The sequence below is a fragment of the Podarcis gaigeae genome (assembly GCF_964106915.1).
Source record: "Podarcis gaigeae genome assembly, chromosome: 9".
In the NCBI taxonomy this organism is placed as follows: domain Eukaryota; kingdom Metazoa; phylum Chordata; class Lepidosauria; order Squamata; family Lacertidae; genus Podarcis; species Podarcis gaigeae.
This window is the reverse complement of record NC_139685.1, coordinates 41,586,361-41,601,927: the sequence shown is the minus strand read 5'-3', so window position 1 is coordinate 41,601,927 and position 15,567 is coordinate 41,586,361. Positions and strand designations below refer to the sequence as shown.

The 15,567-nt window shown below is 46.6% G+C and overlaps 2 protein-coding genes across 5 annotated transcripts in view; one reads left to right on the top strand and one right to left on the bottom strand.

Annotated features, from left to right (window-relative positions):
• The window catches only part of LRBA (LPS responsive beige-like anchor protein), a 356,696-nt gene that overhangs the window by 141,485 nt on the left and 199,644 nt on the right, over positions 1 to 15,567 (bottom strand). For all 4 annotated transcript variants that reach the window (XM_083755165.1, XM_083755167.1, XM_083755166.1 and 1 more), the window contains exons 39-40: positions 13,048 to 13,194; positions 10,398 to 10,534 (exon numbers count right to left, since the gene is read on the bottom strand). In XM_083755165.1, the coding sequence (XP_083611291.1) occupies positions 10,398 to 10,534; positions 13,048 to 13,194 (284 nt within the window). The remainder of the gene's footprint in view (positions 1 to 10,397; positions 10,535 to 13,047; positions 13,195 to 15,567) is intronic.
• MAB21L2 (mab-21 like 2) lies at positions 4,774 to 7,360 on the top strand. The gene has a single exon (XM_083755936.1). The coding sequence runs from the start codon at positions 5,653 to 5,655 to the stop codon at positions 6,730 to 6,732; it is 1,080 nt and encodes a 359-aa protein (XP_083612062.1). The 5' UTR covers positions 4,774 to 5,652; the 3' UTR covers positions 6,733 to 7,360.

Here is a 15,567-nt window from a genome sequence, read left to right as displayed (position 1 = left end):
CCAACACTAAGCTCTCAAACATAAGAGAAAAAGGCAAAATAAAAATCCGCCCACAAATTTATAAAGAAAAGATCCTGGAAATGTAAACAGGATTATAGCTGTCATTCCTCCAGATGCATTTACTTTACCCATTGACTTATTTTTGCTGTTGAGGAACACAACATCCACTCCTGAATCATTTCTTTTCAAATTCAAACATTCCCTGCAGCAGTTCAAGCTTCATCAGCAGAGCAGGAATGTATGAAAATGACAGGCAAAGGGCATTAGTTCTTTTCCCAGACTGTTCTTCTATAAATGGAAGCACAGAATTCTGCCGCAAAGAATGTTTAGCTAACTTGGTTAAAATATCGCCTGAAAATTAAGTTGACTGTAGGATACATTTCACGCCGTAGTCCTTAAACTGAATTTAAAGTAAACCAATGGTATTTATTAATTATGGGCTTCCAGAGATACATAATAACCATTCAATTTATTTATTTATTTTTTGCAGAGCCCAGTCACACACAAAAAGACGTGTCTCATCGTCCATGATTACAGAGGGTCTGAAACTCTTGAAAATTCAAAAGCAGACAAGAAAATGTGCCAAAGAGGTCCATGGTCTCAAGTCAATCCTCTTCCAGAAGCTCCTTAGAAATAGCCCACAGAAATGTTAGCTTGTCTAAGTAGAAGGACTCACAAAGCAATTGCATAAAAATAAAATTAAAAGCCAATAAAAAGTTGAGTGGCTGTCAAGCTCTGCATTTTTTTTTACTATTTCCAGTTTACTCTAGCTACAGAAAGACCACCCTAGTTCCCCAGCTCCCATTTTCTTTATTCCAGATGTGTAAAAACGACCCACTTTCAAACTAAGCTGTTTTCCTGTAAATGCACAAGCTCTCTCTCACACACACTCACTCCCTGAACAGAAAAAAGGAAGCTCTCCCTCGCAGTTCATTCATGCCAATTAAATGCCAGTGATTATACCTACCCATTCTTAACCTGTTTTAGCAGCAGCGCAAAACAAAAAAAGGAAAAGGATCCCTGGGAGAAGGCAAAGGGAGCCAGCGGGGCAAGCCAAGAAAAGAGCAAGACTCCCCATGCAAAGTCTCCTTTGGAGAAGCCCTCTGCTAACAACCTCGCTCTTCCTTGCTCCAAGGCAGCGGCGTGCTGATGTTGGCACTGCCTAAACCAAACAAACACGATGTTTAACAGTCAAATAAAATGTCCCGCAGCCTCCCTAATGAATTTGTCAAGGCCCATCAGATCACCCCACCCCCCTCCCCTGCCTCATTAACTCAAGTATGATGAGACGGATTATAACGGGAGAATACAGATCAATCGGGCTGAAGCCTTCAAGTGGCTTTTAGCCTTGAGAGCTTCCCCTCCCAGACAGTCTCCCTCTCTCTCTCTCTCTCTGACTCTCTCTCTCTCTGGGTCCTTTTAATAGAATACAGTATCTCCTGCTCCTGGAGGGGCTGCCACTTCGCTTTAATACCCCATCAAGGAGCTGCTGATGGACTCCTTGACTCGCAGACAGCCAAGGTGAAGTGACAAGGGCTCTTCCATGGCAGGCTCGCCTCGGATCTTCCGCTTTTCCCACCCCCCAGCAGCAAAAAATAACAACAACATGCTTTCAATTATTCATCCCTTTCTTCCCACCCACCCCCATCCTTCCCCTCCAACAAGGGGAAAAAGCAAATTCCGCCACAGACGAGGACGCTGCTGCTGCTGCTCTCTCGCAAGCAGCCAAGGCAGCCGCAGAAGGCGAGGCGCAGGCTTTTTCGCCGGCGTTATTTGCTAGAAAGTGTTTAAGTTTATTGCTCAAATGATGTTTCTAATTAGCGCTCCGGGCCATAAATCCGAAGCGGCTTTTGTTTCAAACTGATTTATTATTTACTAGAGCGTCGACCTCAGTCTGGTGGGGTGGTGGTGGTGGAGGGGAATAGTGGAAAGAAAGAAAGAAAAAGAGAGAGAGAGAGAGAGAAAGATGGTAAACGAATTGTTTGGAAAATCAAAACGAGGAGGAGGAGGGAGGTGAGGAAGCTCGGAGCCTTCCCTCCGGCCCGCAAAGCTGCCCACGGAGAGAAAAGGCGCTTGGTGCCAGGCTGGAGCCCTCAGCTCACGGAGGGAATTGCCCAGACCGTGCAGGCAGCCTTTCTTTCCCTTTTTAGGGTCACCTGGACGGCAGCCCTGACCCAGGTGAGTCGCTTTGTAAGCTGACTCGCCGAAGTCGGGGTTCCGCGCGCCCTGGGCGATTCTCGGCAGCCAGTTGAGGGCGAAGAAGGATGGACGTGGGTTTCTCCCACGTCAAGATGAACGGACCCCAGAGGGGACACTGCCAAGAAAGGGGGCAGGGAAGTAGGTGGTTGCCAAGCAGGAGTCTGGCTGGCTAGCGACAAAGACCTAGAAATGGAGCGGGGCGTGCAATTGTGCGATGGCTGCTCCTGGACAGCAGCTCCACCGCCACCTCCAGTTTTCAAAATAAGTGAGCAATTTTGAGAATACTCTACTGGGCGCCACGGCGAGGACGAAACTGAGCAGCTACACCATCGCCTCGTCTGCCCTTGAAGTTGATTGTTTCTGGGCAACTGGGCTCTTTCTTGCGCTTGAGCCAGTTCCACGGAGAAGCAAACAGGCGACACACACACACACACACACACACACACGTGTCACGTCCTCCTCTATCCTCCCCAGGTGCTCCGACCTCGAACAATCTCCTAACATCTCTCAGAATCGAGCATCTAAGTAAGGACATTGTTTAGGATCGGAACATACAAGTTGAAAACAATCCTGGAGCTTGGAAGTAAGCCTTCTCCATGATGGTCAGTGCGGCAGCACCGCAGCCGTCCAAAGCAAGTTGAGTCAGGTCAGCCGCCCGGTAGTCGATGGGGCTTACTCCCTTGTAAGTGCCTTCAGAGTTGCAGCCGAAAACTGTTTTCTCCAAAGCAGCGCCAGCCTTCCTGGCTGCAACGGGAGGCATTGATGGGAGAGGGAATTCTTCTGCCTAGATTTGCTTCTCTCCACCGTTGTCTCGCGACGGCTTGTTTCCACCGCCTCAGCGGCAGTGACATCTTCCCTCCAAGATATCTAGCCTCCTCTACTTGGGTCGGGTCTCTTTTCTCGCCCGAGGCAGGCATCTGGCAGGCAACGTGGATGGAGCCTGTTTCGGAGAAGAGGAGGATCTGGCCGACGGGACAGGAGAAGGCAGGGACACACACCTGTTCCAAGCAACTGTTGAGCTTCTAAAGACCTTTCCAAGCCTACGGGGAACTTGACTATTCCCTGGCGCGTGGAATATATCCACAGAAGCCCTGTGGGCAAATATCACGTTCAATTTAGAAAGGCTGGGAGTTGGCGGGGCGGGGAAACCGAGGAGAAGAGACAAGGCGAGGCTCGCCATAGTCTTCTTTCTGGCCATGAGAGCAATATGCAGCGGAGTTCGTAGTTCGCTTCCCAGAGGCTGGAATATAATTGCTGACTTGCGGCATTGCACGAGATGTATCATCATCATAATCAACAACGGAATGACAGACACGATTAAAAAGGGAAAAGAAGCGCACTCGTCCATGTTAAAAAAACAAAAAAACAAAAGCCCATCTCATCACACAATTAAAGCAAAAGGCTTCAAGAAATTAAAAATGTTAGCGAAGCGGATTATTTATTAAGATTCTGTAAGAGATCTATAAGAATATTTAAATTTGGGAGGGAAAGGGCCGCTGTCTCAGTTTTTACTGTTTTCCTCCCCAGCACAAATACTGAGGATCGAGAAGATTTGACACTTCAGCAATTATTACCAATTAAATGTAAACGATTAAGCTGCGGCTGGTGTTCTATCTTAACACAGAGAAATACGCGATTGCGCGCACACAAAATCTCAACAGCCGAAATCCGCTGGGGCTGAAGGGAAGATTCCTGTTACTTTCGTAAACACCGAACTGTGTATATGCCGAAACTCTCCAAAATGCACAGTTTCTTCCTGCCTCCCCACGCAAGTAAATGGAATATTAAACCTTTTATATAGCGGGTACATATGATCTCACAACAACAGGCCAGCTGCATGGCGCAGGATTTATAACTTTTAAGTAGAACCCTCATTTAGGGTTGTAAAACAAGGTGTACTATTCCGTTCCAATAACTGTCTCACTTTCACTAATGTTGGGTCTGCGGAGCAGCTACAGAAGATTTATGCTTGCACAGAAGTACTGAACATTCCCCCTTTTTTATTTTACTCCCCCCCCCTTGCCCTCCAATACTTCAACGTTACTAGAGATAGTCTGTGTGGGGAAGCGAATTTTACACACCCGCACGCACCACCTTCCCGCTTCAGTTCGTGCAGGTACACCTTGATCTTGAACGTCACTACAAAACACGCAGAGATCTTGCCAGAGCGCCTGCCGTGGTGTGTTTCGTGGCAATATTTAATTCCCGCCAAATTGCTGCATGGAATCGTTCTTATAGGGGCTATGGCTCTTCCTCCCTGGCTTTCCAGGGAAAGGGAGCTTCATGTTTGTTTGCCACATATGTGTGTGCGTGCGCGCAATCTGTGCATGTGCCTCAAGCATCTCTCCAGCGTCTTCCCCTTCTCTCCCCCCCCCACTCCCAATACAATACGCAGTAGTGGCAGGCCCAGCACAGAACGTGCACACCGCCCGGCCCTGCGATTGGCTGGCCCTCTGACAGCTCGGCCCGCGATTGTAGGATTCCGGAGCTCCGCCTCCGTTCGGAAGGACCTTCGGACCATTCATAAACTAAACAACACTCTCCGCAAACCCAGAGACCTCCAGACGTCCAGGCTGGGAGAGGCGCAGGAAAGTAACCAGAGCGGCTGCATCCAATTCCAAAGGTGGGAGGGGGAAGGAAGCGGAAAACAGGAGGAGTAGGGGGGGCGAAATCCTGGAAAGCGGAAAACTACACACACACACACACACACACACACATACACACACACACCAGCGCGCGCGCAAAGAAGCTCAACTCGCCAACCTTGCCACTGCTCCAAGAGAAGATACGTTTCCAAAGAGAGATTCGCCTGTAAACAAAATTGAACCGAGGGAAGAAATGATCACAACGCGCTTTCGCTGGCTTGTGTTTAATAATAAAGAAATAAGAAGCAGGCAGCAATAGGTTTCCACTCCGGTGGCTTCTTCAGACCAGGCCTCCAAGAAGCGATCATCGCCACCGCCGCCTCCCTGTCAGAGGAAGGAGGCGGCCAGAAGCGCCGGTGCCAGAGAGAAAGAGAGGAGAAAGAGAGCGGGTTTCTGCTTCTGGGCACCGGGCGCAAGCTCTCCCTCATCGCCGCCGTTTTCTCCTTGGCCGCCGATCGCTTCTTTCCCTCTGGAAGCCAAGTTGCGCGAGTGCGAGAGAAGTTTCCCCATGAAGGACTGAAGCCCTCTCCGGCGGCTGCGCGCAGCTCCGATGTGAACAAGGAAGGGAGCCGGCCGCCAAACTTTGCCGTCCGAGGAACGGGCTGCTGCTGCTGCTGCTGCTGCCGCCGCCTCCCCCCACCCGCCTGCCTGCCCGCCCGGGGTGGTGGTGGTGCTGCCCGGTGCTGCCCACTGGCGCTGCGGTGCTCGTCTGGAGCAGGTTTGGCGTGCGCGGGCGCGCGCGGCGGCGGCGTTGGATCCGTCCACGTACTGCGAGAGCCCGGTGTACAGCCCGGACGTGTGCCCCAACATGATCGCGGCTCAGGCCAAGCTGGTGTACCAGCTGAACAAGTACTACACGGAGCGCTGCCAGGCGCGTAAGGCGGCCATCGCCAAGACCATCCGCGAGGTGTGCAAGGTGGTGTCCGACGTGCTCAAGGAGGTGGAGGTGCAGGAGCCGCGCTTCATCAGCTCGCTGAGCGAGATCGACGCGCGCTACGAGGGCCTGGAGGTCATCTCGCCCACCGAGTTCGAGGTGGTGCTCTACCTCAACCAGATGGGCGTCTTCAACTTCGTCGACGACGGCTCGCTGCCCGGCTGCGCCGTGCTCAAGCTGAGCGACGGCCGCAAGCGCAGCATGTCTCTCTGGGTGGAGTTCATCACGGCCTCGGGCTACCTGTCGGCGCGCAAGATCCGCTCGCGCTTCCAGACGCTGGTGGCGCAGGCGGTGGACAAGTGCAGCTACCGCGACGTGGTCAAGATGATCGCCGACACCAGCGAGGTGAAGCTGCGCATCCGAGAGCGCTACGTGGTGCAGATCACGCCCGCCTTCAAGTGCACGGGCATCTGGCCGCGCAGCGCGGCGCAGTGGCCGCTGCCGCACATCCCCTGGCCGGGGCCCAACCGCGTGGCCGAGGTGAAGGCGGAGGGCTTCAACCTGCTCTCCAAGGAGTGCTACTCGCTGACGGGCAAGCAGAGCTCGGCCGAGAGCGACGCCTGGGTGCTGCAGTTCGGCGAGGCCGAGAACCGCCTGCTGCTGGGCGGCTGCCGCAACAAGTGCCTGTCGGTGCTCAAGACGCTGCGCGACCGCCACCTCGAGCTGCCCGGCCAGCCGCTCAACAACTACCACATGAAGACGCTGCTGCTCTACGAGTGCGAGAAGCACCCGCGGGAGACCGACTGGGACGAGGCGTGCCTGGGCGACCGGCTCAACGGCATCCTGCTGCAGCTCATCTCGTGCCTGCAGTGCCGGCGCTGCCCGCACTACTTCCTGCCCAACCTCGACCTCTTCCAAGGCAAGCCGCACTCGGCCCTCGAGAGCGCCGCCAAGCAGACCTGGCGCCTGGCCAGGGAGATCCTCACCAACCCCAAGAGCCTCGACAAGCTATAGAGGAACGGGGGGGGGAGGGGGTTGGAAAAGGCCGGGAGAAAGAGGGGCAGAAATAAAAGACTGCGCGGAACCCGAAATAAAGACAAAACTCTTATTTAAAAACAAGAAGAGGAACGGGGAGCAGCGGGCGTCCACTCCCCACCAAAGCGCAAAAAGGACTCCAAGCCGAGCAGCGGGCACCGGCGCTCTCCCTCTCTCCTTTTTTTAAAAAAAATATAAATAAATTAAAAAGACACTTAAAAAACAGCGGCGGAACTTTACGACAGCCAAACGAAACCCGAGGTACATTTCATTTTTCTCTTCCCCCTCCACCCCCCATATTAAGTGTATGTCATTCGTTCCTCCCAGCTTTTCTCTTTCTCTCGTTCGTCTGCCTGAATGTTGTCACGAAGTGGGGGAGGGGGAGAAACCAGAATTATTTAACTATATGTACTTTTTTTTTCTTTTGAAAGAAAGGGATGGGGGAAGAGAACCGAACAGAAAGCCCCAGACACACACGAAAAGTTTACTGATGCTAAATGTATTTCAGTGCCAAGTCAGATCATGCGTCCCTCCCCCTTTCCCTATGCTGACTTGTTCAAAACAGTAATAATAATAATAAATAATAAACAAAATGGTTTTAACTTTACATTGCCTTCGTGTGGGTTTATTCTAAAATTCAGGCAACGGATAGGCTGTTATTTCCACTTCTCAGTAAAGAAGGGATATCTCTTTCACACAAATATCTATGGATGGAAGCGAACAAAATAACACAATGTTAAAGGAGATCTCTGGGGAGAACCCCCCCCCCCAGTAAATATCTTTTTAACATCTCTGTTTTCTCTTACAGAAGATATGTAAATATTCAGGTGGGGAAAGAAGCATTTATGTTGTTTATACAACAACAGCTTATGTGTTTGGTAATATTTTGGGGCTTCATTAACAGTGGCTATGAGATTGAGTATACATTCATTATGTGAAGGAGAGGATAATTTCTCTCCGCACGTGGGCTTCTCATTTATTAAAGCTGAGTAAGTACCCAAGTCCAATTTGACTTTGAATTTCAAGGCCATATGGATTTACTCTGAATTATTAATAACCTACAACTAGTCAATTTATTTGCTGCAAACATTTGGTTTCCTCTGGCTTTTATGTGGACTCTGCTTTAGGAAGAAAGGACATAGAACAAAATACAAAAGGGAACTAGACTTTAACAGGGTTTTTTTTTAATGTTATGCTAGCTTCCCCAGGACCATGCATTTCCATATTAAAATGATTTGCATTTAAGAAAAGGATTTTCAAAATGTTTTAGTGAATTTGTTCCCCCTTTTTATTTATTTAAATAGTTCCACATTGTGGCTTCATGTTTTACAAACAAAGTTTAGATTTTCACAAACACACACACACACACACACACACACACACACAAAACTATTTAGTCTGCTAGGATATTTTCCAACATGTTTTCTCTAAATGTGAAGCTCTATTCTAAAATATGTTTACTTGGCAGTAAGTAGCATTTCCTTCAGTGGGGCTGTGTGCAGTGGACAGGAGCCCCAGCATGATGGGTATTTTATTATTCAAAAAACCCTTTTATATTATTTTAATGAATTTCCCGTCCCCCCGAAAAAGTGTGTTTTTAAATTTATTGAGAACTTATTTGAAGTAGGTCCCCACACACAGACAAACCTATAATTGAAGAGGTAGGGTCCTACCATATTTCACAAATCATCTCATACCATTTGGAAACTAAACATATTTTCTACCTTTATATAAATACATCTACTTGCACAACAGCTCTGTTTTGTTTTGGTTTTCCCTAGAGCAATGTGGCTTCATATTCAAAATCTTTTTTTCTGTGACAAATTATTTAAGTATGGCTCAAAATAAATTGAGGATCTCCCCTGCCTCACTCCAAGAGCAAGTCTGAGCTCATAGTACTACAGCTTGCTTGTTAAAAACAGCCTTGTAGTAGGAATATAAACTTTGATGTTATCAGCATCAATGCTGCATCCAGTTCAGGTTTTATTTCAAAACTCCTGTCATAATGTTTTCTTTCCCAGGAGTTTAGAAAAACACACAGAGAAGCCAAATTTATCAAACTGAGGAAGGCCCATTAAACAGGCATCTGAGCAAACGCAGGATTGGTATTCAAAGGGGAGATGGTGTTACTCAAGCTCTAGTTACCCATATCTTCTGGGAAAGGGGTGGGGGAGAAGAGAAAGGGAAACATGGGGAACGCCAGTGCTTGTAAGAGAATGATGTTGCATTGTTGCATGACTTCATAACCAAAACACCAGTAAGCTTTGAGAGTTTTCACCAAAGGAAATAAATAGTTTGGAGTCTCTCTCTCTCTAACATTTCCTGTCTTCAAGATTAAATTAATAAACCTGGCTACTTTTAGATGATCCCTATCTCTACCGCAAAGTTAAAAAGTACAGTCAGTTTAAGCTGCCTGTTCATTTTAGTTTTTAAGATGGAAAAGGAATAGTTGTGTCCTTCAAAGGGGAGGGGGAAGATAGCAGAGGGATCTCACCCTACATTACTCCTTGAATGATGCACAAGGGCTGAACAGCCACATTTGATTAATATATACTGTAGCTTCTTGTATTGTAATGAGTTATAAGAAAAAGGCTGTGTTAGTATATTACAGTATGTCTTCATTGATGACTGCTTTTTCAATTTTAATATCAAACAGCACCAAAATAACATGCAAACAAATTGCAGCTACTTCTCAATTTTAAACCTTTTACTTTCACCCTAATACTTGAAAGTTTATGTACTTCAAAGAAAACTTCATAGTTTTAATTTGCTACTCTTATAGTAAAATAAAAGCTTTAAAAAACAACTGCAACATTAAGAAAGGTCTAGTTCAAGTCCCCACTATCCAATAACCTTTTCAGAAAGATGTATTCAAAAAAATAAAATTGAACAGAGGTACAACAAATAAGTACCCACTAATAGAAATACAGTATACAATATTGTCTTTTTTCTCCCTGAAGAAAGCACTGCATTTTAGCAATTGCTTTAGTGAAATTTGGGAGACATTTATCTACCATAACACATTTTAGGTGGAAAAGGCACACTCAGTAATCACATTTTAGTATTATGGAAGCTTCCTAAGTGCAATTCTTATAGTAGTCATTAACACTGTGAGCAAAAATGGTTTTCTGGGGATGGGAGGAATGAGTTTTATTACCCTTGCATTTAAAGATCATTATAATCTGAACAAAGCATTGAGTTCGGAAACTGAAGCACAACACAAAATATATTATTAAAATATATGGTATCAAGTGCCAATTATGTTCTCTGAATAAGCATGTGCAAACTCTTCAGCCTGCTACAAAGTAATATAAAGCAAATGCAAGAAATCAGTGAGCACCATAAAAAAGTTGAGGTCAGTAGACAACACCACTAAACTTTCACACATCCTCTTGCTCTAATGCAGTTTTATTCAAAGCCTTTCCCAGGAGGCTTCTGCCCTATGAAGTAATTACCACTGGAACTGGGGTGAATTGTTTTTCATACTTACATGAGTGCCACTAGCACGAAAACTCCGCAAATGACAAACTCACAAATATGAGAAAACTTGTGTCCAATGGATTTAGAAAGTACTGGGTGAAAAATTAAAGGCTTCTTGTAATTTGTCACAAGGGTTAGTACAAGAAGGGTCAATGATTTCTTACCTTGGGGTCAATTTTCTTAAAACTCGGCTCTTCTTCATCTACCTCAAAATACAGTTCAGAGGCGGTGATGGAAAGTGTGCCCTTCACTACTGCACAAGGGGCCACAAGCTGAGCTGGTGTAGACAGACTAACAGGACCTACCAAAGGGAAAGAAACAAAAACCACAGTCCAACACCTTGTTAACAGTGGTCTCCGCAACAAGCACAAAATGTTGCACAGATATAAGTGTATGTTCTTCTTTTTATTAGCTCGCTTTAATCCAATGCCACCCTCCACAAAAAGGACTGGATTTATAAATTAAGTTCTTATAAGTCCCCAGTCCCCCACAAGTACACATGCAATGCATTTGCTGCACTTGGGACTGCCAGACATTTGAACAACTACAGCTGCAAACAATGCAAACAATTATGTATGCCATCTAGGTGGCTATTAGATCATCGGGCTTTCTTCTCCCAGAAATTTAGAAATATTTCAGAACCGAATACCTCATGTTCTAAACAATAATGCAAATGCATAAAAAGGAAGGTTGGATGGGAAATATTAGTTTCACATATGTGCGTGTAGGTTTGGGGGGAGTGGCAAACCAATTTGACCCAGATTTCCTGATGATTAGCTTATTTAGAAAGTTGCTTATGAGTTCTGTACATGGGTTTTTATTTTCATGCATGTCAGGGATCTATTGTTCAGAAGTTAAATGCTACCCATTGATAGAGACTGAGACATAGAGCATTTGAGAAGTGGGTTCAGCCTGCCTTTTAAATATTTTTTCAAGGAATCCACACACAGTGTTAGTGCAGCTTAGGGACTGTGGGAATAAACAGCTGGAGCGTTGGTTTCCAACTGAATGAATTTTTATTGGAATAATCACATCTCCACAGGGTTTATCACAGAGACAGATCAGTGTACTACTCAAAACAATAGGCTGGGTACAGATCTAACAATATGCAGGCCATTATATAAAGCAGAAAAGTGGGTTATATTTGTCATCCAACTCATTAAAAAGCAGGGAACACAGAGACCACGGAAGGGCATATTTGTCAGCTGTAGGCCTTTGTTTAAAAATACTGTAAACTGCATGTGTGACACATTCCCTTTTGCATTAATAAAGTGTGTATAAATGAGGTGCACACGCTTAGGTAATCAATGGGTGAATAACTGCCAAAAAAATTCAGATGAATTGTCATTTCTGTCAATTGTTAGGAGGTGTGATGGTCTTTAATCTTGCATCAATCTCAATGTGTGCCAGTAGCACAATAGAGGAGATGCTCTGCTGAGATCAGAGCAGCTTTGCCCTCTATTCCCAGCGTACAAATACATTGTGTTTGCAGATGGGCATCCGATTGCTGCACTACCTCCATGATTTCCCAAAGCTCATTCCCACAAATGGATGAAATAAGCAGCTATGTGTTCTTTTGCTGTCTCCCTTTGCCCTCTGTACATTAGCATGTAATCCAGGGAAGAAATAACATTTTTTCAATCACTTTCAGACATTCAATTACAGGGCAAGCAGACAGCTGCAGAAGCCAGGGCAGCTCAGGTCCCGCTGAAAACCCCTGACAATTTCAACTTCATTCGTAACCCACACTACTTTATTAGCAAGGATTACTTCTTAATCCTATTGCCATTGTCAAGATTATATAATTAAACTCCCCTTTCACCTCTATTACAGTATGAATGTATTAGCAGAAGCAACAAATGTAGAAGGCGGTAGAGAAGAGGAGGACATGGATTGGATGTTCTTGCAGGGGTGTTGAAGAACGGGTTCATTGAGAGCCTCTCTATTAAATTATGTTGCTGTTTTACTGATTGGTGCAGTGCTTTGACAGTAGACTATATTTCCATGCTTAGTTTTTATTATAAGGCACCAAACAGATGATGCAATAGGTAATGAACTGAAATAGAGATTTTTAGATTTTTGCGCATAAATAAAAATGAATAAGCCCCCATTTCCACTTCTTCCAGCAAAACAGAATTTAAACACAAGGGAGATTCTTGTTTTGGGAGTGGACCAAGTGATATATACCTAGACCCAAAATTCTACACTATTCATTCCCAGATTGCAATTCCAGTCCAGTGAATAGGGGGCTTGGCTATAAACCTCTAAAGCAACAAAAAAAAAGTTGTTTTGTTCAGTTTGCAACCAAGCCAATCTATTATGGTAAGAATAACCTGTTTCTCAGTTTTTTTAAAAAAGTAGTAAATGAAGGTTTAGACTTACACAAAGGAGGCTGGCAGAACAATTAGCTTAAAAGAATTACGGAATGATTGCCTTTGATACAGAGAGGTATTTTGCTTTTGAACAAATACTTGTTCAGATTGCCTTCTTGTTCCAATGCGCCTAACACTAGTGTCAATGAGGTGGGAGGGGAGAAGCTAGCATAATCTACTTTTGTACAGGATCTGGCCTGACCTTTCATTCATATATATATATATATATATATATCCAGCTAAAATTAATAATTTGTGGCAATATAAAGGTCATTTCCCCTATTCAGAAATTTATCTTCATTAATACAGTTATGGGAAAGAGCTATCCGCCCCATGTCTCCCCCCCCCCCCTTGCAGAGAAGATGTTGCCAAGGAGGAGGTAAAGGAGTAAGGGGAGGGGGAACCAAGTCGGAAGGAGCAGGTAATAGACAGCTGAAGTTACCAGTTAAGTTCTCCAGTTCCTTCTCTTCGATGGATGACAAGGTATCATCGTCGCCTTCTAGGAGAATTTCGCTCTCAGAGTTCTGATTTCCTAAAGTCTGACTCTTGATGGACTGCTTTCCTTTAACAAGTACATCTTCATCTGGAGCTGAAATGAAAGAGAAACGCGGCTGTCCATCAACTCGGAGAGGCAACAGTTACGGGGAAGGAAGGTCGGGGAGGGGGGCGAGGAATAACCTTGCTTATTGCACACATGCCGGAGACTCAAGCAAAGAGGGGCTCAGCTGGGAATAAATCCGCCAGCCAGCCGCCTCTAACCCACGCTGGTTGGGAAGCGAGTGAGCCGGCAGAGCTACTTGTAAACCGATTAACACAGCCAGGACTGAGAGCTTTTAGCCCTACGTACGTGATATTTGAAACAAGCGCTCCCTTCCAGTATTTTTAATTTTTTAACTACAACAACAACAAATATCCCCACCCACAACAATACACTAATAATAATAAACCACAACTCACCCTGATAACAAATTTATACCTCTATAAATTAAATCAAAATGGGGGATTTTAGGAAAAGGGAACGAACTAGTTGGGTGCGTCTCAAGAAACCAAGACTGCAAGTCTATACTAGGCAGCAAGCCCCGTCGGAGTCAGTGGACCTGCTTCCGGGGGGGGCGAACATGAATGACCCCCAGCTGTAAAATGTGATCGAGCATCCTTATGTGGGGAGGGGATGCGATCCATAAACCAGCAAAGCAAGACTTTTGGCGTAAATTCAGCACCTCTGATTAACTCAGGAAGGAAGGAAGCACTTGGTGGGGTTGTCGATTTTTATTTTATTTTATTTTTGCCTCAACCACTTTGGTTTAACTGCTCTATGGCTAGGACTATTCTTTATTCAGGGGGAGCCAATTCAGACCTCGGTGGAGCCGAGAAACAGCAACGCCTTCCACATCACTCCAAACTCACACCGATTCTTCGGTCTGAGGACTTAATACAGATTCCCACAGCTGCCTCGGGCGCTTCTCGGGCCGGCCAAGGAGCTGTGGACTCCGCCGGCTGCCAGCTCCTGGAACGAGCTCCTTCGCCTTGCTACCCTCGAAGCCCGAGAACGTGATGGCTTTGCCCGACGGGGGCTCCGGCCGCACTGCTGCCCCCGCCGCGCCCTCTAGGCTAGCCCGCCGGTCACGTCCTCAAGGGACGTCTCTCGCTGCTCTCTGGCTGGGAAGCCCCGGGTAAAATGCAGCCGGACTCCCAAGGCGGCCCCGAGCCACAAACAACCCGCTGCCACCAGCCGTGGAGGGGCTGCTCCAAGGAGAAAGCGAGTAGCGTCCTTCGCGCACTGGCCCGAGGGAAGCCCCTTCGGACGCGCGGGGGCTACAGCATACCCGCGACACAGGGGCGATCCTGTGCCTTATTTACCCGTGAGTAACCCCCACTGCACACAGGTCTGCCTTCGGAGTCAGTACGAGAGGATGGCGCCGTTAAGGGGAAATCGCACAGGGCAGCTTTGGGGGGGGGGGGGCGTGCACGGTTGGCGAAGCTTCCTTTAAGGAATCTTGGAAAGTTCTTTTCTGCGCAATAAAACTTGGAAACAGGGGTGCCAACTTGTATGAAAAATGGGGAAGGAGTAGCCTTTACAAGACGCGGCGCATGCACAACATTTGAACAGACCATCAATCTTTTTTTGAGGAGAGGCCCCCTCAAATGTTTTATTGGGGGGGCGCGAATGGACCTCGGCCCCATGGCATTTGCTCCTATGCTTGGAAAGCTAGGAGAGCTACGTGGCTCAAGGCTGGGGAACCAGATTAAGTCTCCCAGCTCTACTCCGAGGGAAGCTGATGGTGTTAGGACGTCGTACTAGTACCTTCACTCGCTCGCTTTGCGCTTAGACAGCGAGCAGGATCCAGCAAATCCACACTAAGCCCCCTTTTTTTAGCCTCTCCTCTTTGAAGCTTCGAAAAGGTGCACCTGCATCACGGCGAGAGGCAGCAAGGCAATCTCTCAGCAGGGCGCCACTGTTTGCCCTGAATGTTTCTCTTTGGGGGGGGGGGGGAGTGAAGGGCAAGCGGGAGAAAAGACCCACACCATGGTAGAACTGAACCAGCCTTTCCAAATTCCAAATAACTCTACGCCAAAGCTGAACAGACTTTTTCCTTCTTTTGTCTAGCGCGCATTTTCTACGGAAACTTCGTCCGATAAAAGCTACTTCGAGCAACAACCTCGGCCGTACCTTTTGTGTCTCTGTGTTACACAGAGTCAGGCCAACTTTTTCAAACAAGGAAGGGGGATTTATAGTTCTTCCCCTCCCCCTTTTTTAACCAGAACATGTCTGCACAATAACAACAAAAATCAGAGTAGCTGTTTTTATCTCACTTTATATATATATAAAAAGGGCTCAAAGTCTTAAGGCAGAAGGAACCGTCGATAATTTTACGAAATCAGCTCCGGGCTGCAAAAGCTGAGCTCTTTTATTTATTTTATTTTTAACAGGCGCCGTGGGGTGGGGCTCCAGTGGTCCCTC

Coding starts and splice junctions, on each gene's coding strand:
- MAB21L2 (XM_083755936.1), top strand. CDS start 5,653: ATGATCGCGGCTCAGGCCAAGCTGGTGTACCAGCTGAACAAGTACTAC.